This window comes from Takifugu rubripes, chromosome 16 (genome assembly GCF_901000725.2).
Source record: "Takifugu rubripes chromosome 16, fTakRub1.2, whole genome shotgun sequence".
NCBI classification, from domain to species: Eukaryota; Metazoa; Chordata; class Actinopteri; order Tetraodontiformes; family Tetraodontidae; genus Takifugu; species Takifugu rubripes.
The window spans coordinates 7,748,394-7,769,934 of record NC_042300.1 but is presented as its reverse complement, the minus strand read 5'-3'; the positions used below and the strand labels follow the sequence as shown (position 1 = coordinate 7,769,934).

At 48.1% G+C, this 21,541-nt stretch overlaps 2 protein-coding genes across 4 annotated transcripts; both read right to left on the bottom strand.

Moving 5' to 3' along the window:
* Nucleotides 1-6,880: 6,880 nt before the first annotated feature.
* On the bottom strand, nucleotides 6,881-18,460 carry LOC101074589 (cAMP-specific 3',5'-cyclic phosphodiesterase 7B). 3 transcript variants are annotated; one of them, XM_011612002.2, is made up of 13 exons: nucleotides 18,320-18,460; nucleotides 17,240-17,297; nucleotides 12,290-12,379; nucleotides 12,040-12,203; nucleotides 11,875-11,938; nucleotides 11,690-11,785; nucleotides 11,207-11,307; nucleotides 10,577-10,708; nucleotides 10,407-10,498; nucleotides 10,089-10,233; nucleotides 9,908-10,004; nucleotides 9,329-9,409; nucleotides 6,881-9,252 (listed from the first exon to the last, which is right to left on the bottom strand). In XM_011612002.2, exons 1-13 carry the CDS (start codon nucleotides 18,326-18,328, stop codon nucleotides 9,029-9,031), a joined length of 1,353 nt encoding a protein of 450 aa, XP_011610304.1. In that variant the 5' UTR covers nucleotides 18,329-18,460; the 3' UTR covers nucleotides 6,881-9,028. The 3 variants fall into 3 exon arrangements, with proteins under 3 accessions (XP_011610304.1, XP_029705733.1, XP_011610303.1); XM_029849873.1 differs by lacking the exon at nucleotides 18,320-18,460 and adding an exon at nucleotides 15,112-15,518; XM_011612001.2 differs by lacking the exons at nucleotides 17,240-17,297; nucleotides 18,320-18,460 and adding an exon at nucleotides 15,112-15,819.
* Nucleotides 18,461-18,914: 454 nt separating this feature from the next.
* Nucleotides 18,915-20,728, bottom strand: LOC101075029 (TATA box-binding protein-like protein 1). Its single transcript, XM_003971569.3, has 6 exons — nucleotides 20,569-20,728; nucleotides 20,415-20,497; nucleotides 20,283-20,346; nucleotides 19,779-19,882; nucleotides 19,246-19,340; nucleotides 18,915-19,129 (listed from the first exon to the last, which is right to left on the bottom strand). The coding sequence occupies exons 1-6, from the start codon at nucleotides 20,701-20,703 to the stop codon at nucleotides 19,053-19,055; spliced, it is 558 nt and encodes a 185-aa protein (XP_003971618.1). The 5' UTR covers nucleotides 20,704-20,728; the 3' UTR covers nucleotides 18,915-19,052.
* Nucleotides 20,729-21,541: the final 813 nt, after the last annotated feature.

Here is a 21,541-nt window from a genome sequence, read left to right as displayed (position 1 = left end):
GAGAGAGGGACAGAGAGGGACAGAGAGGGACAGAGAGAGGGACAGAGAGAGGGACAGAGAGGGACAGAGAGAAAGAGGGACAGAGAGAGAGACAGAGAGGGGCAGAGAGACACAGAGATAGACAGAGAGAGGGACAGAGACAGATAGAGAGAGGGACAGAGAGAGGGACAGAGAGAGGGACAGAGATGGACAGAGAGAGGGACAGAGAGGGACAGAGAGAGGGACAGAGAGAGGGACAGAGAGGGACAGAGAGAGGGACAGAGAGGGACAGAGAGAGAGACAGAGAGAGGGACAGAGAGAGGGACAGAGAGAGACAGAGAGGAACAGAGATGGACAGAGAGAGAGGGACAGAGAGGGACAGAGAGGGACAGAGAGAGGGACAGAGAGAGGGACAGAGAGGGACAGAGAGAGGGACAGAGAGAAAGAGGGACAGAGAGAGAGACAGAGAGGGGCAGAGAGACACAGAGATAGACAGAGAGAGGGACAGAGACAGATAGAGAGAGGGACAGAGAGAGGGACAGAGAGGGACAGAGAGGGACAGAGAGAGAGACAGAGAGAGACAGAGAGAGAGAGAGAGACTGCCTATCTGTAACCCCGAGAGTCCGAGGGTGGACAGGATGTCCTCAGATTAATGTCTCACCAATATTGGGCCCACAAGAGGAGCCGGATGCAAATCTATGCAAATCAGATGCAAAGTGGGAGTCGATGCTGAGGAGGAAAATGTCTTTTTGGCTCACGAACACACACACACACACATAACTCAGCTGTGCGTTTATTCTTCTTCAAGCTTCGATACTTCGTGACCATCAAAGATCGACGCAGACGTCCGGTCAAACTCCAGGTTCTTCCGAAGGAACGCTACTGACGCATTAGTCCCAGTGTGAGTGATTCAGCCTGGAACCAACAGCCCCTCGGACACATCCGAGAGTTGGACGTGACCAGGAAGTGGTGGCTGAAAATAAACAGCTGGAAAAGAGAAAACAACAACAACAACAACAGACAGATGAACAGCACGATACAAGAATCTAATCTAAATTTCCTTTGAGGAGCAGCACAGACGCGTTATTACGACTCCCAACACATCTGGGCAGGTGTTTCTAAGTAGGTTTTGCAGACTTTGACAGTTTCACATTACGTTATTGAAGTTCGGAGAGGCGACGTCTCCAGGAACGACGACACGGGCTGGACCTGCGGGACATCCTCCCCCCCAGCGTGCACTGGGATTAGAGAGGAGACGGGGAACCGGTTCGACCGCCGTGACTAACCTCCGGACAAAGACACGGGATGGAGGGATGGAGGATGAAGACAGAGACGTCCATTTGTGGGTCACCTTTGGCCACGCCCTGTATGTGTGTGTACTGATCCAGGATGTGGATTTAAACCTTGGGAATGACTCACGTGGGCTCTGCCAGGTGCTTTTTAACACTTCTAAACCCTCCTGGCTGATGAGTATCTCTCCATTTTTCTCATGAAGCTCATCCTTAATCCCTCCAAATGTCCGACCCTCACCCACCCCACATAAACACCGCTCCAGTTTTCCCATGCTGATCTATACTGTATCTTTCTATACATCTTTCCTCCCATCTATCTGCTCGTTAAAGGCCTTTTTTCCTCTCCCCTGCTTCTCCCTGGACCGAAAAACGCCCGAGGTTTTTCTCGTGGGAAACTCTTGGATAGGTATGTTGCTCCGTGAGTAGGGAGTGAGAGCGGAATCCCGTTTTTCCGGGTTTTAGTCCCACTCCTTGTTCCGCAATCCCATCCCGGGCTCGGTATCATGGTCGGCGTCATGTCAGGACTCGCAGCGAGTCTGAGGAAACTCTCGCCTCTTCTCGTTCGGCCGGATCCCGGAGTTTTGCTGCACCTGCGCTCTGTTTCATGCTCCAGTTTCTGCTTTATTGCGTCACTTTGTGCTTTGGTTTGTCTCTGAAACCTCCCTTCATATAGCTGGAGTTCACATCCAGAAGTGTTACTATGCAGGAAATTACTTCACATAAACTTGCTGGACATACTGCAGCCGACTGATGAAGAGCAAATTCGCCACGAAAAGTTCACCCATCATCTACCGCCTGGCGCTGACGTTACCATGCTAAATTCATGTAGCCTAGCCTAGCTTAGCCTGTGCACAAGCAGTGTCAACACGAGGAACTTTTCCAGGTTGCCAGATTACATAAGTGGGCATGTTAATGGAATCACAGCCCAATATCAGCTCTAGAACAATGTTGGAACAACAACGTGGGCTCACATAATGAAACGGGAGTCTGATTCTGGTTCTCCACCACTTCTCATGCGGAGTAAAAATAGATCCTTTTCAAATTTATTCAGCTTTTCTTGACATGATCCACATTTATTTATGGATATTTTGTGGCCACAGAGATGCCTGCATATGAATATAAGGTTTTATGGGTTTTAGCAGCCTCGTAGCTCCACTTTACCATCGGAAACTTGTAGCTAAACGACGAATGGCGACATATTTCGGCGTGAAATGATGACACGACGGCATCAACCCTGATCAGACAGACACAGAGGATGCTGGAAGTCCTCAATAAAGCACGACGACAAAAAGAGCGGACGAGGACGAGGAAACAACAAAAGTCAGACACTTACGCTGAAGTGGCGCCGTGGCCGAAGGTTCCTGCCCCGACCCCAAACCTCATTTGTTTTTCCCAGGACCGGAGTGGACACGGAGGGAGTGGACAGGAGACAGAGGCAGGAAGTGAGAGACACCAGCTGAGAGGAAGAGCACGGGGGTGACACAGCGACGCTTCCTGGGTGACGCATGCGCCCGCACACGCACGTACGCACGCATGTATGTGCGGGGAGGGCTAACGCATGTGGTGATGCAACCACGCCGCAGTGGCGCCTCCGCTGTCCCAGCTGAGATCTTTTTAACTTTTCTCCTGCACGCCAGCGGCAACACCTGCGATGCAGACCACATCCACCCTTTCGCTCACGCTAAAGGTCAGCCGAGGTCAGGCCAACGTGGGCGCGCCCCCCCGCTGGGAAGTTAAAGGACAGACAAATTACTGAAGGTTAAGTTTTAGAGGGAAGAACTTCTGGAGCAAAAGAGGAAGAATTTTGTAGTTTATGATATAATCACCTCACAGAGGAAGAAAAATAACAAAAGTCATTTCATGTGTAGTGCATCACTAGTGCAACACTAGGTGTATCCTTTCAGCAACACACACACACACACACACACCACAGGAAAAAGAGGAAATTCTCTCTCAATGAGGTGCACAATACTTATACTACATATATTTTACTACACACTTCCCCCTTTTTGACAACTTCCTCACAATTTTCACTATTCGCGCTACTCACTACTACAGGCTGCACATGAATGGAGAAACACACACACACACACACACACAGAAAGAGAAGGGAGCTGTTTTGCAACCAGAAAGAGGAAGGAATGTGTGTTGGTCACTGCGCTTGTGATGCAACGTGGACACGGCGTTCTCCCAGCTCCTCTCCAACCTCCTGTGCATCTTATTAAGTTTCATCTGGTGCCTTTGTTGGAAAAAGAATTGCCCTAAAGGATTAAAAAGATATGACGGGGCATGATGGAGCACGCGGGCTCATCGTGGGGACTGACCTACCCCTCTTTGTGAGCTGCTTTTGCATATTTGCTCATACATTTGCAAGTCAAATGAGTCCCGGGGGAAAGTAGCAGCACAGCTATGGAGACGGAACTTTCCCAGAATCCTCACCCCAGCTCCTGGAAGACTCCCATCACCACCACCAAGGAGAGACCCATAAAGGAAGCAGAGCAGTTTAAAATCCAAACCAAATTGGTTCTAATCACATTTTACCTCAACATGCAACATAATGATGATAATTAATGTATAATAAACACACTTATCCACCACCTAAAAGGATCATTATGCAGAAACGGAGATCCTCAAACATTTGATCATGTGGAATTATTCGCTGCGTCAGAGCACAGCCGAGCTTCATTTTACTCTATTTTGGGTCATTAAGGCTTCGTTAAATCTCTGTATCAGTGGAATCTGGGACCTGGCAGCTATGGGACCAGGGTTAGAGACCAAACTGTTAAAGGAAAGATCGAGAGCCCGTGTGTGACATAAACACTCAGGTTAATTCATCATTACAGCGTCCACTCTGACAACCATAAACAGATCAAATTTCCCAAATCTAGACAAAACAAACACGGACGTGCATGGATTGACCCAGAACCCGGAACCTTGTTTACAGCAGCAACAATGTCGCTGAGCCCTCATAATTGTATATGATTGGACTGATGATGAGAAGCCGGCGGAACGGGCCCAACCGGTCCGACGGGCCCTGTAATAACAGGAGGACACATGACTTATGGGAAGCCGCACGTTTTCCAGAAGCAAGGCAACAATTCCGAATGTTCCGAGACGCTCGGCATCCTATGTAAAGGAGAGAAGAATGCGGAGCGCTTCGTTCCAACTATCGTTTAATAGTATCTGAAGTTGCAGAGTTACCTCATGGAACTTGTCAGGTTTATAGTTGTGACTGCGCACAGGCAGCACACACCTGAGTGTGCACAGGCAGCACACACCTGAGTGTGCACAGGCAGCACACACCTGACTGCGCACAGGCAGCACACACCTGATTGCGCACAGGCAGCACACACCTGAGTGTGCACAGGCAGCACACACCTGACTGCGCACAGGCAGCACACACCTTCAGGGATTCATTCGAACACAATCACACTTCAGAGTCGTCGCCATGATGCTGCTGCTTGTGTCCATAAACCAAAAACATCATATAAGTAAAGTTGTGTATAGTTAATGTATGTGGCGCTTCAAACCCAGACAGGATGCACTTGAATGCATCACAAGACGGGATCAGTGTGTATCAAAACACCCGTGAGGCCGAGAAAAAGGAGGATTTTTGTGCTCACTGTGCAGCGATTGTGAGTGTGTGACACAGACACACACTCAGCCACACACACTACTCAATAATATCGATCCTGCACATTTTTTCGGTTGTGTGGGAGTTCTCAGTGCTGCCTGAATTAACCCTTTAGTTTCCCCTCAGTCGTCGCTTTAGTCATTTCCACAACAGCGAGCGTTGCCTGGAAACCACCTGCTGCGGGCTGCCTGAGATGTTGGGATGTGCTGAGGTTCAAACTAATTTAGAACGAGCAAAAGCCTCTTCACTATATCTGACACGGACGTTAGACGTGCGAGACTCGGAGATATAGACGGCGGCTCTTTAGAATGAGAAAAGGAGGAACGGGACGTACAGCACACGCGATGTGAGATTAACCCTTTCGGTGCAGAACACTGCTGATAGACGACATGCCATCGCCACAAAGTTTCATATTTCACTTTCCACACACACACACACACACACACACACACACACACACACAGTCATAAATCTTTCTACAGCAGTAAGGTCTGAGCTGTCACCTGCAGAGTTCACCTCACATCCTCACATGCAAATATCTCCAAATAAAGATAAGCTGAGTACAAACTGTAAGAATGGCTGTAAAACACCCCACTCGGCTCAACTTTAGTCAAATTTCCCCTTAACTCGAGGTCGAATATTATGTCCTCCCACTCGAGCGCTTATGCCAGACACGTTTGATCGTAAAAGGCGCGGTGTGTGTAACGTTGAAGCGGTCAGGACGAAGCATTTCACGGTGGCACCGATATTTAGGATTAATTACATAAACGCAGAATGAGGTTATCAGACAGGAAATACTGGATTAAAGAAGTACGGAAGAGAAGTGGAGAAAATGTACAGTTACATTGGATTACAGACTGATAAACAACTCAAAAATAAGTAAAGATGCTCAGCGAGGCCCAGGAAGAAGAATAAAAAGATAATCACTATAATGCCACAAAGCTGATTGATGGATATTTATGAGGAATTCTCATATTTTCTCAACCAAAACTAGAAGTTTGTCTCAAACGTGGCGAGAAAAGCTGATTTCTTGCTCTCCCTCTCCATGTTTGCACAATGGAGGGGCATTTCTTTCTTTCTGAGATGTGTTTTTACTGAGGGAGTGGTTGAACCACATTTAAGGGGCAAAAGAGGGGGTTCTGTTTGCACTGTCAATATTTACAGTGACACATGCTAGATGAGTACTGACTGACTGGGATGAATCCTCTGTGTGTGTGTGTGTGTGTGTGTGTGTGTGTGCGTGTGGGGATTATCAACATGGATGGTTGTCACGCGTCACGCTGCAATGGCCAGATTCCCATCACCTCCACAGCCTCTCCAGGTTCTGGTAACTAATAGTTCATGGAAGCGCGATGAGGAGTGACCCAGCAGCATCGTCGGCTCGGCCCGTCTTTGCATTGCAAATCTAATATGCAAATGTGGGGGGACCCAGCGTGCCTGTATCAGGCCTGTGCTCCTCACTATCAGCACTCGTCTGTTGTTCTCCCTTTATTTCAGCCTTATTTGCAGCCTTTTCACTCCCTCGTCTCAACACCAACTCCTCGTGAATGCTCTGATCACAGATTTCACTGTTTTGCCCCCCTCCCAGCAGTAAATAACCATCAAAGCTGGGGCCGGCAGGGAACTGGTGGGACCTTGACTCAACCCGAATTCTTCGACACCTTCAGCTTCAGGTTCTGTTGAGGTGAAGCTACAACTGAGTTCATTTTGTTTGATTTTCAGCAGTCAGTTTTGTGGCTTACATATGGGCCCGCGGCCCCCTGGCTATGCTTAAACTACACAATTCATCATGTTGGTTCACACGTATTTATACTGTAAACAAAGGAGCAAAGGCAGGCGGGAACGCACGGGCGCGCACACACACGCTCACACCGAGAGGCTTCATCCATGCACCTGAAATGCTTATGATGCCCTCTGCTGGACAACCAGAGGATTTACCCCGCGCTTCAGCAGGCAAAGGGCAGAGAGACGTGGGCAGTTGGAAAACATTTATTGTTCACAGTGCTCAGAGGTTTGACAGAAATATACAGTCAAGTAGTCAGATGGTCAGATAAGGACAGCAAAACACAGATTCAGACTGCGACAGACCATAGTGCAAACAGGACGGTATTGTTGGCATTCATTTCAATGTTGTTTTTCCACGTTGATCGCGACGCGTTTATAATTACTAAGCAGCAGACGTTCTTTTCTTGAAATACTTCACACAAAACGTGAGAGCTGCTACCATTTTGAGCCCCAATGATTTCATCTTAAAGCCAAACTGGAGGGGAAAGTGCTTTAAATACACACTGGCAACAACTAAAGATCTGTGCTGGGAACTCGAGCATGCAAGCAAGCATGCGTACCTCTGTGCAGATTTAAAAATAATAACAAAAATAATAAAATCACTTGATAGATCTTTGTCTTCAGTGTTGCAAAGAACAGTTTTGATCTGGAAGGTGACTGAATCGCTTAAACATCGGAGTGTGTTGATCTTCCAAACAGTCCCATTATAAGACGAAGATTTTTTAGTCATTCTGGAATCGTTCCAGCCCAGATAGTGCATATTTGTCCAATGAACTGGTATGGCCGGACCACCCCGTTCCAGTGCTGATGGCGTGAAGGTATCGAGAGGCGGCCCGAGGCCTCCTGTCTCAACTGAGTTCACTTTACACAGGACGCTTTAACCAAGCAGGACGTATGTTACAATGAATTAGCCGCTCCTTGAACAGATCAGCGTAGTTTTGTTGCACTTTACCTGACAAAATATGATCATATTGGTAATAGAAGCTTTGTGTGCAGTTTGTGGGTCTGTAGCATTAACAAAAACACCACTCAGTGAAGACATCAGGACCCGGGCCTCAGGTAGCACCCTTTACAGTTGTGAACAAGCCAAACACAAGTCTAAAATATGGCAATTACTATGTATATGTATATATATTTAAAGTAGATTAGTAAAAATGGTTTATAGCAGTAGATAAAGCCTTGATCCAGGGAGTACAGATACAAATACTGCACCCTGAGGATCAATTCTGTCATATAGATAAAAGGATTTGAGATTATTTATATACATTGTTAGAAGGAACGCTCGTGTTGTGAAAAATTAGAGGCATTTTTAACAACTAATTGGCCCAAATGTGTCAAAGACAACACTTTGCCTCTGTGAAAGCATCAGATAGAGTATAAACCCCCCCCAGAGGTAAGAGAGCAGCGTCCGTGTGTAAGAACAGTCCTGTGGCACCTTGGCATCGCGGAGCGGGGTCAAACCCCACCGGGACCCTGATACTTTGTGAGAGAGAACGACACAGGCAGAGTTCTGTTACTGAGTGTGTGAGACGCTGGTACGGCTGAAGAGAAACCGGCAGGAAGAGCAAGTTTAAGAAAACCTGACGCCTATGAATAACAAGCGACCAGTAAAGTGTTCAGTCCAAGGTGCTGGTAAGGCTTTAATTCAGATGAGCTCGCCCAGTGAGAGCTGCGCAGAAAAAGTACTTTTATAAAGAGAATGCAAGTGTGAATAAGTCAGAGTTTTGGCATGTGAAGTGCTGAGGTCAGACATCTCAGTATGTACAGATAAGACTGGTTTTGTTCTCCCCAGATCCTCCGTCTGAAGCCCCTTCGGCCTCCGTCCTAAAGTGGATCAGGTGTTGCAGGTCACAGTTTTACACAGTTAAACCGCAGTTGAGTGAAACAAGTGCAGCCGTGAGAGAGAAGCTGTACAAAAACACGCTGTACAAAAGAAAAGGTTAGAAAAAGAAGCTTAATTCAGTTTGTTCTGTCTTAAAACTGCAAAAGCATAGCGTAGTTGATTTGTTGCAGCACAGTCCTGCTGGTTCTGGCTTTTTAAACGGTTTCCTCAGACTGGCCGACCACGTGGCACAGCCCTCACCTTTGAGATTATTCCTGAATACGCTGACATTCTCATCCCTCTCACACTCACTAACACACATACATCCAGCCATCCCAGCTGCTCAACAATCTCTTCTGGTTTCCTGCAACGCTTCGTTATCTCTCCAGCAGAGGGAGCTACTGCTCCTGAATGGAAGCCATCCTTCATCAGGAACTCTGAATTTCAGAGTGAGAGGACAAACAAGGACAAAGCTTCTCGTTCGCCGAGCCTCAAATGAAAAGGACAAGTGGAAGTTTAAGGGATGTCCCCCCCATCTTCTTCTCCAGAGCTTCCTGCAGGCTCGGGCTCTTCAACTTGAGGGTCCATTTGCGTGGCTGAAGGAGTGCGTGCGTACCGTAGGCGGCTCCATCGGGCCTTGTTCTGGTGCAGCTGACCCATCATGGTCCGGCTTAGCAGGCTGGGCTCAGTGAAACGGTGCCACTCCTCAAATAGAGGCTCCACGATGTAGGAGATGAACCCTGGAGGGACATAACAGGGTCTGGATTATCTCCTAATCTGCCTCGGTCTGTGACCCACGTGTGCTCGCAGACTCACCCGTCTGAATGGCCGGGACCGAGTCGGCCTGCTGGTTACACAGAGGACTGATCTCCAAGTCAAACTTTCTCTCCAGGTCACCTGTCAGTTCAACGGACGACATGTGATGCAACACACGCCAGCGTCGCCATGGAAACCTACAGCTCTGCTACCGTTTGTGACAGCGCTGGTCGCTACTACGACAATAATCGTCAAACAGGAGCTGAAACATCAAACAGCTGGAGGGCTATTTTAGGAGGACGAGCGACGATGTTTTTTGATGTCAACGCAAACTTTGTCCCTTCCTCAGCTAAATATCCTGTTAATGCATCTCTGCTCTTCATGAGGTTTCTTTTTTAGATAAGAAGAACCCCCCAACATCATAACGTATTTAACAAAATGATGCTAACGCTAATGCAGACTTGATGTAGATAAAATCAAATCCAACATTTAAAATAACCGTGCAAATCCTGAAACACCGGAGAAGAGGAGGAAATTCTTCTGCCACATTCTCCATTGAGCCAGTTTTATTTTCTGACAGTAGATTTGACACGTTTTAGTTCTTTTCCATTTAAAAACACTGGGATTTTCCCCTCTCACCCTGTCTGTAGAATTCCTCACACACCCTCTCGCTCCACTGTCGGCTCAGCTCCCAGACCCGACACGGGTTACAGACGTCTGCACACTTCAGAGCGATCTGACGGCAAACACAGGGACTCAGTTGGAATTCTGCAGGCAAAAGGGGCTGAAGTGGTGCCGGGCAGGAGGGAATGCACAGCACCTGCAGGATGAAGTGCCTGTGTGAAGGCAGCTCCAGGTCCAGGTCCCGGTGGTCCAGATGCTCTCGGAAGGTCAACAGGAACTCGTTCTGCCTGCTGATATCTGTGGCGAGGATGAGGGAGCCCAGCTGCTGTTCTATGTCCTGCCTGGAGGAGGGGGGGGGCAGCAGTGACCCTTAAAACCGACACTCCTAAAGAACTGGTTTAGTTTGGGTCTGATTAGCTCTTATTTAATTAAACAATCCACAAATCGGAGGGAAAATCCGTACAAAACATCTCTGATTTTTAAATCCTTGCTAAAAACAAAGGTGTGTTCTTACGACATGTCAGCAGGCAGGTGTGACAGCAGTCCCGACTCTCGCAGCATGCCCACGGTGGACCTCCAGTGGTGGCTCTCCAGCACGGACGTGTTCTGAACACCACAAAATCGAAAAAAAAGGTAAGAGTGCAACCGAAACTAAAAATCCACCTTTCAAATTGCGCGTTTCACCTGGTAGAGAGAAGCCAGGTGGTGCCTGGTCTTGATGAGGAAGGGCTGGTTGACCCCTGGGTGGTCCACGTCGTGAGCTGCCGCAGCCATGAGGCCCAGGAACACGTCCAGAGGGCTCAGCTGCTCCGCCAGCTGCAACACACATATTCAGAAGAGACCTCACTTGGTTTCAGTTAGTTTCATAAAGGCGTTTCAACATTTCTGGCATCCCAGCAGATATATACTGCCCCTATTTCGAGTTCACACTTACATGATCTATTTAACCTCTATTTGACACATATGTGGGTCAGAGATTAAAGTTTAAAGCATCTTATTTTGCCAAGACACCCATCCACACACACACACACACACACACACACACACACACACACACACACACACACACACACACACACACACACACCCTGATCCAAGCGCTGTGATCAGGTCAGTTTAATTACCAAAGTGCTTTCAATGAAATTGGTGCATCGTAAAGTGCTTTAAAGAGCAGTGGAGGACACAAAGGCACTCGCTGTGCGGAGGACGAAGACGAGCGGGAATTATCGGCGTGAGGGGACACTAATCGGAACGTGTCAAGGAGCCTCGTAGAGTGTGTGCAAGGATAGAAGAGAGGTGTGTGTTTCTCATTACCTTGGGCTCCTTCAGGTAGCAGTACATGGCCTGGGTGACATCGGCAGCATGGACAGCGTTGTGGTAGGGATTCTGGGAGTGGTAGTCCTCCTGCACCATGCCTGACGAGACCAGAGACAACACTCAACCACATTAAATTCAATCAGGGCCAATTAGGCGGTGCTGCTGGAATTCCTAATGCAGATAGTAGAGCATAATCCCTGTGATCTTTAGAGGTTTCATTGGATCAGGTGGAATTAAAATGAAGACTTTTGAGTTAATGAAACTTCCTGGCTGTCAAGAGCCTCATGAAACAGGTTTCCAAAAGCTCCTTTCTCTCCGATAGAAATGCTTTTGAGTATCTATTGAGCATTTACTGTAATCTGAAGGGAGATTAAGGTACCAATTCCTGGACTACACCCGAAAATTCTGCTAATATCATGGGAATTGTTGCCTCTGTGTGTGTGTGTGTGTGTGTGTGTGTGTGTGTGTGTGTCTTCTCACCAAGAAACCTGTGCAGTTTGACCATGTCCAGCTGGAAGTGATGAATGAGGCCATAGACATTGAAGAGGTGGCACATCAGCGTCACCAGGCTATTTCCTACAGGAAGTAGTTCAAATTCAAAAAACCAAACATTTGATTTAATTGTATTAAGTGTGTTGATGTAAACAGGTGACCTGTCGTCTCACCGTTTGTCAGGCGATCGAAGAGGAAAATGTCGAAGTTCCAGGTGGCGACTTTCGACAGCATGTGCTGTTGGTGAAAAACAAGAGCGTTCAGTCACTCAAACCCGAGGAGGCTCGGCAGAAACGTGCCGACCTGCTCCTGCGGGCTGAGCTGTGGCCCCCCCTCACCGCTGCTTGTCCCAGGTAACCGTCGTCCAGCAGGTGCAGCGACACGGGGGTGCGGGGCACCAGCCCCCGGAGCAGCCTGGAGGCGTGACAGTATCTCTGGAAGCTCAGCTGGCGCTTTACCTTTCGCCTGGTGCCGGACGCGACCTCCCCCTGCTGGACATTACCTGGAATTACACAGAAAGTCGGCAGATAGAGTTGGCGGCTGGAGAACATGACAAGATCCAATCTAAAAACCCAAGCAGGGACCTACTTTTGAGGATTTGCAGGTCAATCAGTGGGTAGGAGCCTCTTCTCTCAACCAGCAACACACCAGCATGATCAGTGTTCAGTTTACAATCAGCTGGAGGAAAACAGAAGAGAAGAATAAACGAAAATAGTGTATTCTATTATGCTGCGGCCCTTTAGGGGAAATGCTCTCCCAGCACCCCTGAATGAGACTCCATTACAATCAGAGCAGGGTAAAAGATGGCCGCTGGTACAATGTGTGGCAGTGATGACAGAACAACCGAGCCAAAGTGTTCCCCTGTGCTGCACACAGACACACACAGACACACACACACACACACACACACAAATACACACACACAGACACACGCCTGCAGTGATGTTCAGGCCTATAAAATCCAATTTAAGCTGCTCTTTAAATCAGCGTTTCTGAAACAAAAAGGATCTTTGACAGCGCTGAATCATGCATCCGGTCCATGCGCGCCCAAGGAGAACTGATTTAATGCCACCGAGGAGCTGTCTGAACATTCTGTACCTCACCGACTACAAACACTCCACTCGTGTTCAGCCCAAACACGTCGTCCTGAGAAGCATCTGTCTATTGGAGGCTTTATTGCCACATCTGCAGAGACCCTGAACAAACCACTCTGGTTCTAATTCTGTGATCAACCATCTCGCAGAAGATGCGCAACCTTTATATAAAATACACACACAGATGCGCGCGCACACACAAACACACACACACACACAGGAGGCCTGTGATAACACACAGCACAACCAGCGCTCTGATGCTTTTTACACTTGAATAACCTAAAAACTATGAAATGCTGAATAATTTACAGATCAGATATGGGGAACTGGAGCGTATTATGTTCCTGAGGTTGCAAACTCAGCAACTCCTGCACACTCGTGCGTTGTAGCTAGCTGGTAATAGGTTTGGAGACTCTTTGACGAGTTCTCCCAGTTGCCCGATGTTGCCCCCCCCCAAGTGTGGTTTACTGGTCTGGCAACAACAATTACAGGCAGTTATGAGGGTTGTGGGTTCCACGTTGGTGCTGTACAGAGAAGACCCCTATGCATAAAATATCCGGGAGAGGAGCGCAGACATGTCCCATCTGTGGTCTTCACACAGATCTAACCCGACGGCGACAGTTTGAGGGAGGCGGGAGCGTCTCGTTGGCCTAGTTGAAGCCGGAAAATCGGAAACAAGGGAAAGCCTCTTTACGTCTTCATCCTGTGCTCTGCTGGGCAGAAACAGGAGGCGACATCATCTTGAAAAAGCACTGCGGTACCACTGAAGACAGCCCCCCCCCAACACAAACACGGCTCCACCTGTAAAGGAACACGTCTTCAGTGTGTCACACCTCTGCCTCCCCTCATTCCTACATCTCTCCATCGGCTCCAGCCCTTCGTCGCGCTCTTCCTTTAGTAAATAGGTCATTGTGTGTGTCTGTGTGTGTGTGTGTGTGGCCCAAAACTGGGTCATTTGGGATGCACGCGTGAATCAGACGGAGAGGGCGTTTAAAGACGGCTCATGCAAACACCCACCGCCTGTTATTCACACACGCTTGCAAATTAGGTTAAATCCCCGATTTCGAGGACGAACACGGGCTCGTACGCAAAGTGCACCGGCGTAATTATGCTCTGCCCGCGTTCGTGGGTGTGAGCGGCACAGAGCGCTCAGGGCTGTGTCAGAGGCGTCGCCGTTATACGCGGGGCCAACATTTAAATGTAAACACTTTTAAAAACGGGCCGAGGCAGCTGATGCCTCCAGCCGCCGTGGCTGCGCACACGGAGCGTTCAGGACCGGCCGTGTTGCACACCAAACCAGGGTGAATCATCACCACTGGGGGAGCAGCTGCAGAGGGAAGCTGGAGTCGAGGCTACAAATGATACCAAGGGTGCACAGCGGCAGAGCAAATAGGCTGCTTATTTAGGCGTTAGAGAGCGGAACAAGGTTGCGACATTAAGCACATGCTTACACCAAGGCCTTTCCAGCCTGGTTCTGACTGTCTGGTCAGCCGCGTGGAAAATCAACACACGGTGACCTTTGACCTCTGGCTGCCAAAATCCCAGTGGACATGTCCTCCGGGTGATCATGAGGTCTTAGATATGAGACGACTCAGGCCTTAACTCTTCCCGTCTGCTTAAACACGGTCACTATTTGACCCATTTAATGAAAATGAAAGTTCAGAAGGACCACCGGCGCTGAGGGGATCCCAGCATCTCCACACAGGCTCGACGTGGCGGACCGCCACATTCTCGTGATCTGTCAAGACATATCAGAAAGAACTGGATCACAGTGGCACAGAGGGACAGTCACAGGCAGCGCATGTGTAAATATACCCCCTCCCAGCTCGTGAGTCAGTCCTGACCAGGTGTATGAATCATCCGTTACCAACACCTCTAAATAACATTAATGATGTACGATCAAAGTCACGTCATCACTGCATGTGTCATGGAAAGAATTAGATCAGGAACATCCAAAGAGTCGGCGGCGGCCCGGCTGATGGCGTAACATCAGCTTCATCACTTTAGCAGATGGTAATAAAGCTTTGTTAAACAGAGCCTGTTCAGCCTCACAGCCCAAATCCCTCACTCTCCCCGTCTGTCTGCGCCCGAGCTGCCGCGACCTCGCTGCAACACGTCCAGACCCACGTGGCCGGAGGGACGCTTGTCAGAGATAATCTGTCACACGGAGACACTGCTCAAAGATGGTGACGTGCACCCAGGATTAGTCTCCATAAAGAGAGCCCCGGAGCAACCGCAGTGACAGCGTGAGGAAAACACACTTCAGCACTCGAGCATTCATGAGGATGGTTCTCGCGGTCATGCTGAACATGTTACCTTTCAGACGCGAGCTCCCGTCTTCTCGCTCAAGCATCACCTCCTCTGCGTCTTCCTTCTCTGCTTCCTCCCATGTGCTAGCCTCGCTTCTCTCGGGCCCCACGGGGCCGCCCCTGCGTGCCCTCCAGGCCGCCCTGAGCTGCCGGATGAGAGCCGGGAGCTCCAGGGCCAGCGACAGACCCCCGCCACAGGTCACCGGGGGCATCCTGAGCGGACCCCAGACTGGGGAGCGAGGGGCTTCCTCAGCACAGACCCCAACTTCGACCCCGAGGCCAGAGTCACGCATTCTGAGATCTTGGCCCCACAGCCCCTCCAGCACGGGCATCGTTTCAGCGATGGACTACTGATGGATCAGAGCTGGTGGAAAGAGAGGACGAATAATGGAGGAGACACGGCAGAAGGAGAGACTGGCCGTCAGGTAGCCGTGGGTGAGAGGAAGGAGGAAGAAAAGAGTGGAAAGGAAGCCGCCATGGTGCAGGCAAACGATAGATTTAGGGCAAAGATGGCAGATACACGAGATGCAGAATGATGAAAAGGAAAAAAAAGAAAAGAAAATCAACGCATAAGCAGCGAAGCAGCCGGACAAGTGGGGGGAAAAGCAGCGAGTGCGTCTCTTTGCCGCTCTCCCAGGGACGGCCACTGATGCTCTGCGCCCTCCTTCTGCCGCATTCTCTCCCCTCTGTCCTGCCGCGATCGCGCCAGTGTTGTGGAGGTTCAGCGCCCCTCCCCTCCCCCTCCCCGCTCACTTTCACGCTCCCTCACTGCGCCGCTACGGCGAGAGCAGACCAATCAGGTGCACGCAATCGTTTGCGGGGGGATCTGAACGGGAATGCAGGAGGATTACGACTAATGTGAAAAACATTAACAGATAGGCTGGAAGAACAAGTGGACCAAAGGACAGTGAGAGTGGCAGAAGGACGGAGGGAAGAAAGAGGGTTTTATCCAAAAACAGCAATGTGACGTCCTTGTAATTCTATTTTTATTAAGCGTAACCCTGACCCCAACCCTAACCTAGAACTAAAACTATATCTTAAGCCTTTTAAATCATGAAGACCAGCCAAAATGTCCCAAATGTGTCCTCATTTCTGATGAACTGCGCATTCTGGTCCTCAATACAAAACTAAAACACACACACACACACGCACGCACACACGCACACGCACACACACAGACACAGACACAGACACAGACACAAAGGGTGTTCTGTTGACACTGAAAACCACATTTTGAATCACCACAAGTACGATTTAGTCAACACTTGAATACAATCTGTGTGGGGACAGTTTTATCACATAAATGTTTCCTTTAGAAAAAGTCACATGCAGATTAGAAGCACACACACACACACACACACGCACAGACAGCCAGACAGCCTTGAATATCACACATGACGCACAAGAAACTGATTACAAGAAATCAGAAAGTGTAGGGATAAACACACGCTGCAGTCAGCATAAACAGAATCAAATATGCAGACGGCAACAATTCTTGGACTCATACAGGGACGAGGTGAAGGATCCGTCTATACGGTGAAATAACAACAATCCGTCCCAAAACACTGATAAAAAACTGAATTCTGGTAAGTCACGAGGGTCAGTCGTCTATATAAGCAACACCCCTGTTGAATTTAAGGTAATTTATCCAGATCTTCTCTCTCTCTCCTGGTCAGTGCATTAAATGTACGTTATTCTTTTTAATGTATATAATGAACAAACTAAACTTGAACTTGTTGGCAAGAAGCAGATATGTCAACAGTTTTATTCTTTCCGTATATTAAAGATAAGACAGTTTTGATATTTTTGGATTCCAAATGCTAATTCAGCGACAACAAAATATATTTGATAATTTACCGCTAATTTTCTTTTTCATCCTGCGTCTGCCGACCTGGACGCTAATACCTTTTGGGATGAGATCAGCTACAGACACTTTTGGGAAAAAAGATGTATCTTTTTTGATGCCAACACTGTATTTAGCCTCTTAGCGGGACAAAGCAGCGTACACAAACAGAACTTTAGCATTCCCCGGTGTAAAGATGGGAGAATCCACGTGCAGATTGGTCAAAGGTCACAAACCACGTTGGTGAACAACCTTCACGCCTGACGGACGCGGGTCAGGTTAGGGTTCTTACCCAGCATGTGGACTGGTACATCCTGCTCCGGGCTCGATACTGCGACCGCTGCACACCTCTGTGGTCAGAGAGAAAGAGGGAGAGCGTCAACGCGGCACGCTAATAAACGCACACGCTTGACTCAAACAGGCGGTTAGTTGTGACCAGACGTACACGTCTGGACCGTTGTTTCATCTCCTCCGAGTCACCGTTATAATAAACCTAAAAATGGGTCAAGACAAGAACTGGACTTGAATCCTATGCTTCCATATGTGTGGTCCTCAGTTGTGTGTGTGTGTCCTGTGATGGACTGGTGACTGCGTGGTGTCTCCAGCCTCAATGACCCCGACCAGAACCTCAGGGGAGGTCAAGCCTAATGGAAATTTGAAACACCCCTTTAAGAGCTAATAACGGGTTCACATCCACGCGCTCACAAGCTTGTTTATGGTCGGGCAGGAAACGGGTGGATGGAGACCGACCCACGTCTTCACGGGTTTACTTTCCATGATCTTGCTCCGCTCGCATCATCACATGGTGATGCTGACAACAGCCAGCAGCACTGAGCATTGGTCTTATTTGACAGAAGGTCTGCATTAAACGAGAATAATTTAAATCTGTCATCTTAATAATCTTAAAGCCAATTGAAAGTTGAGGAAGGCAAAACCACACAACAGCAAAAATCGTGTGCTGTAAGCAAATCCTCCTATCAATCACCATGACAACCGAAGATAAAACCAAAGCTGGGGAATGACACCGAGGACATGAATTCAATATATACCCTTCACCTGCACTTCCTGTGCACACGGTGAAAACGTCGATGCGCGCGCGCGCACACACACGCACGCACGCACACACAAACACCTGCATGTGGTTTGCAGCACCGAGGCTGCAGCTGTACTCTGACATGTTCTTATCCAAAGACAAGTCACTATAATCCATCAGCAGGTCGGTGCGTCGCACAACCCTCGTGAAAACAGTCCACACGTGCACGAAGACGTGATTTAAAACTACCTCTGCATTTGAACGCCAATGTCGAACCTTCCTGTCCCCAAACCACAGTTGTTTAACCCTAAAACGGCGAATATTAACAAATTGACCTACCTCGATCATCACACACGTTTAATCATCGGGGCCGCTCGTGCACAGCCAGCATAAGAAGAGAACGGCGTCAATTTAGTGCCAAAATTCGCGCGCACCTGCGCGCGCTCTCGCCGTCACTAGGCGCGCTCGCCTTTGATGAGTTTTGGCACTCTGAAGGCGGGCACTGAATTGACGTCATGCCCAACCCCTCACTTCTGATTGGTTGACTTAAACGTCAACTCTCCAGGTCACAGCCAATCCGAGGCGGAAGTAGGCGGGTCATCGTTCCGACCTCAACCACTCCATTTATTGGTTAAACAATTGTTTAACGAGTTCTGGTCTTCCGGTGTGTTCGAGCCATTGACAATTAATTAAAAAAAACATCTTCACACTTCAGAAAAACATGTTACGCCACTAAAGAAGTGAGGAAATATTCAAAAGTGCTGCTGAATTCTGTTCACATAAAATTCATAAACACAGCAAAAAACTGAAAAACCATACTTCTGGGGCATCATGTTAATGATTTTTATCTTGTTTTTTTTTTTCTCCTACAAAAACCCTCCAGTGACACAAGTACAATGGATGGCAGTCTGTGAGCCTCAGGCTGATTTTAAAAAAAAAAATACTGTATCTTCAGTATTTCACTGGGGAAAATCAAGTCGTTGGTCATGTTAGGAGGACGCAGCCTTGTGTTGACAACACGTAGCAGTAGAATCCACAGGTAAGGTGCTTCCTGGTGTGTGTTGCTCGTCACTCACAGGGGTCTACGACACTCTGACAGCAGAGGGTAGACGTGCTGAACAGCTGCGGCCACGTTGCCCATGCTTGGTGCTGAATGGACAGATCGGCGTAAAAACAAGTTTTAAAAAAGTGTCCCCAAATAGTTCAAAATAAAATCACAGGTGCCACCAAGATGGATGAAAAGTCCAACTGCATTTGTTAAGTACCTAAAATTGTGACACTGCCTGTAGCGTAGGCCTTTATTGTAGCCTTGGGTTCTTTCATGGTGTACAAAGCAGCAGGATGGAGCTCTGGTTCATACCTGAGAAACACATAAACACACTTAAATACAAGCTTATATGTGACCATCAGGCTGTTGATGCCAGTGGTCACTGGCAGGAATGCACCCTCCAGAGGTCTGACACACACCACCTAACACACTCACAATGTGGGGGAAGGAGAAAAACCCATCCAGACACATGTAAACGTGTAAAGTCGACATCAAATTCTAGAGCTGGAATCAAACTCTGAACCTTCTTGCTATAATGTAACTGAGCTGCACTTCATTTGGTTTTGTTTTTAATAAACAAGAGACAAACTGGATTTACGTCCGTCTGCGTGCAAAGCATAACTGCACCACTCCTGACGGGCAAAATAAAAATATTTGTGAGGATATTGGATGGGTAAAATATGACAGGGCTCACATATGTTAGAGAATGTGCTGTAAGATGCACAACAGTGATGAGTGACGTTACGTTACGTTGCTCTGAATCGGTTCATCATCGTAAAGTCCACAAGGGAGATTTTAAATGGCATGGAACACGTGGCCATCACGTTAACGACCTTGAAAGTGCCAAAGGTCACCTGAGTTGACAAAGACACAGCGTTAGTGGTCTGCGGGATCGCGTTAGGTGTGAAGTGATTTTTTTACATTTGCTGGTTATGTGCAGCCGCTCCACCCATCAATCCCCTGTCCTTGCTTTCTTTTCCCTCCATTTTGTTAGCGCACCTGATGTGCATTTAAAGCGTCTGCCTTCCTGCCTGCGCCTGAATGTTCCAGTAAGTTGCCTGTCAGTTACATGTGCGTCACCTGAGTCTTTGGAAGTGTAAAACCTGTGTTCTTTCCCTTGGGATTTTGAAGAATTATCAGAACGGTTTGTCTACAGTTGTGTTTTTCTGCTACACCTTGTTTTTGCCAGTTCATTGATGTTGCCGTTGACTTGCTAAAACCATTAAATTTTGATATACTGTTTGATATTCTCACCCCAAAGCCCAGTTTCTGCAGACAGCGAGCTATCCTGCGAGCACCCAGCTTTGCATCAGCCTCACTGAAGTAAAGGAGCAGGAATAAGAACAGAAGGAAACAGCAATCAGAAAAGCAGGTTTGGGGGCTCACCTTGATGCTCCTATGCAGATCACCTTTCCAGAAGCCCAGATGTTGGCTGTTATCCTGGGCTTGCGCAGTTGCATCGTGACTGTCTGGGACAACAAAAGGGATCAGCTGCTGTTCTTTCTCCACCTGAATGTGCACTCATGGAGGGTGTTCTCACCCCCTGTTTTGGTTTATAGATGACATTCTTTCCTTTAGAGCCGATGGTGTGCAGGTCGAGACGACACCCGGTCGTGAAAGTTGCCACTACGTTGCTGATTATGACGTCGAGTTCTCCCTCATTGTTGGACTCCATGATGTGTCCATAAATTGGGATTTTTTTTTTTCTTAAAATATTGAGATCCAGTAGTTCACAGCCTGGCTAGAGGGTAAAATAGGGTGAAAAGGCACCGTATGGTTTTATGTCCTTTGATCTTCCAGAGATCAAAACTCAAAGATCCTTTTGATCAATAGATCTGTTCGTTGCAGCCCTCCCATATGCCTTTGGCCTCACCCAATATCAGCTAAACACTCGCGGGTCCAGGTTCTGGCTTTCATAAATGTTTGAGCCATTTTCACATTTGTTGCAAAGCTACTACACTACAGAGGAAGTGTGGGGTACGTTTTAATACGAAGGGAGATATTACACCTTTTATGTCATTAAAAAGATTCAGGTCAAGCATTCCATAAACCTGCTGGGTCCCTCTGCCGAAGCCTTCGTCCGCCGGTGTCGACCAACCTTGGCCCATACTCGCTCCATCCTCCATCGATCTGTCTACTGCTTTGTAGCCTCCACACTTACAGTAAAAGGATGATTGACCCTTAAGCCTGCAGAGACTCATCGCTTGTCTTTGGCTCTGCGCCCGATGGAGAACTCTTTAAGGGTCTTCTGGCTTTCAGAGCTCCTTATCCAGACACATGTAACAGCTAAACAAGTCCATCAGCACAATATCTATAAACCAGCTGAGATATCGTGTGCAGGACGACCCCCACGTGAACTCACTCAGCAGGATGTGGTTTTCATATGCACAGCAATATAAAAATTAACTGTACAACTGCACATTGGTGCACAAAGAGAAGAATCAAGTTTTGTTTTCACCAAAAAAATGTCTGGGACTATGTGGGAAGTTTAATTGACTTCGTCTTCACAGCAG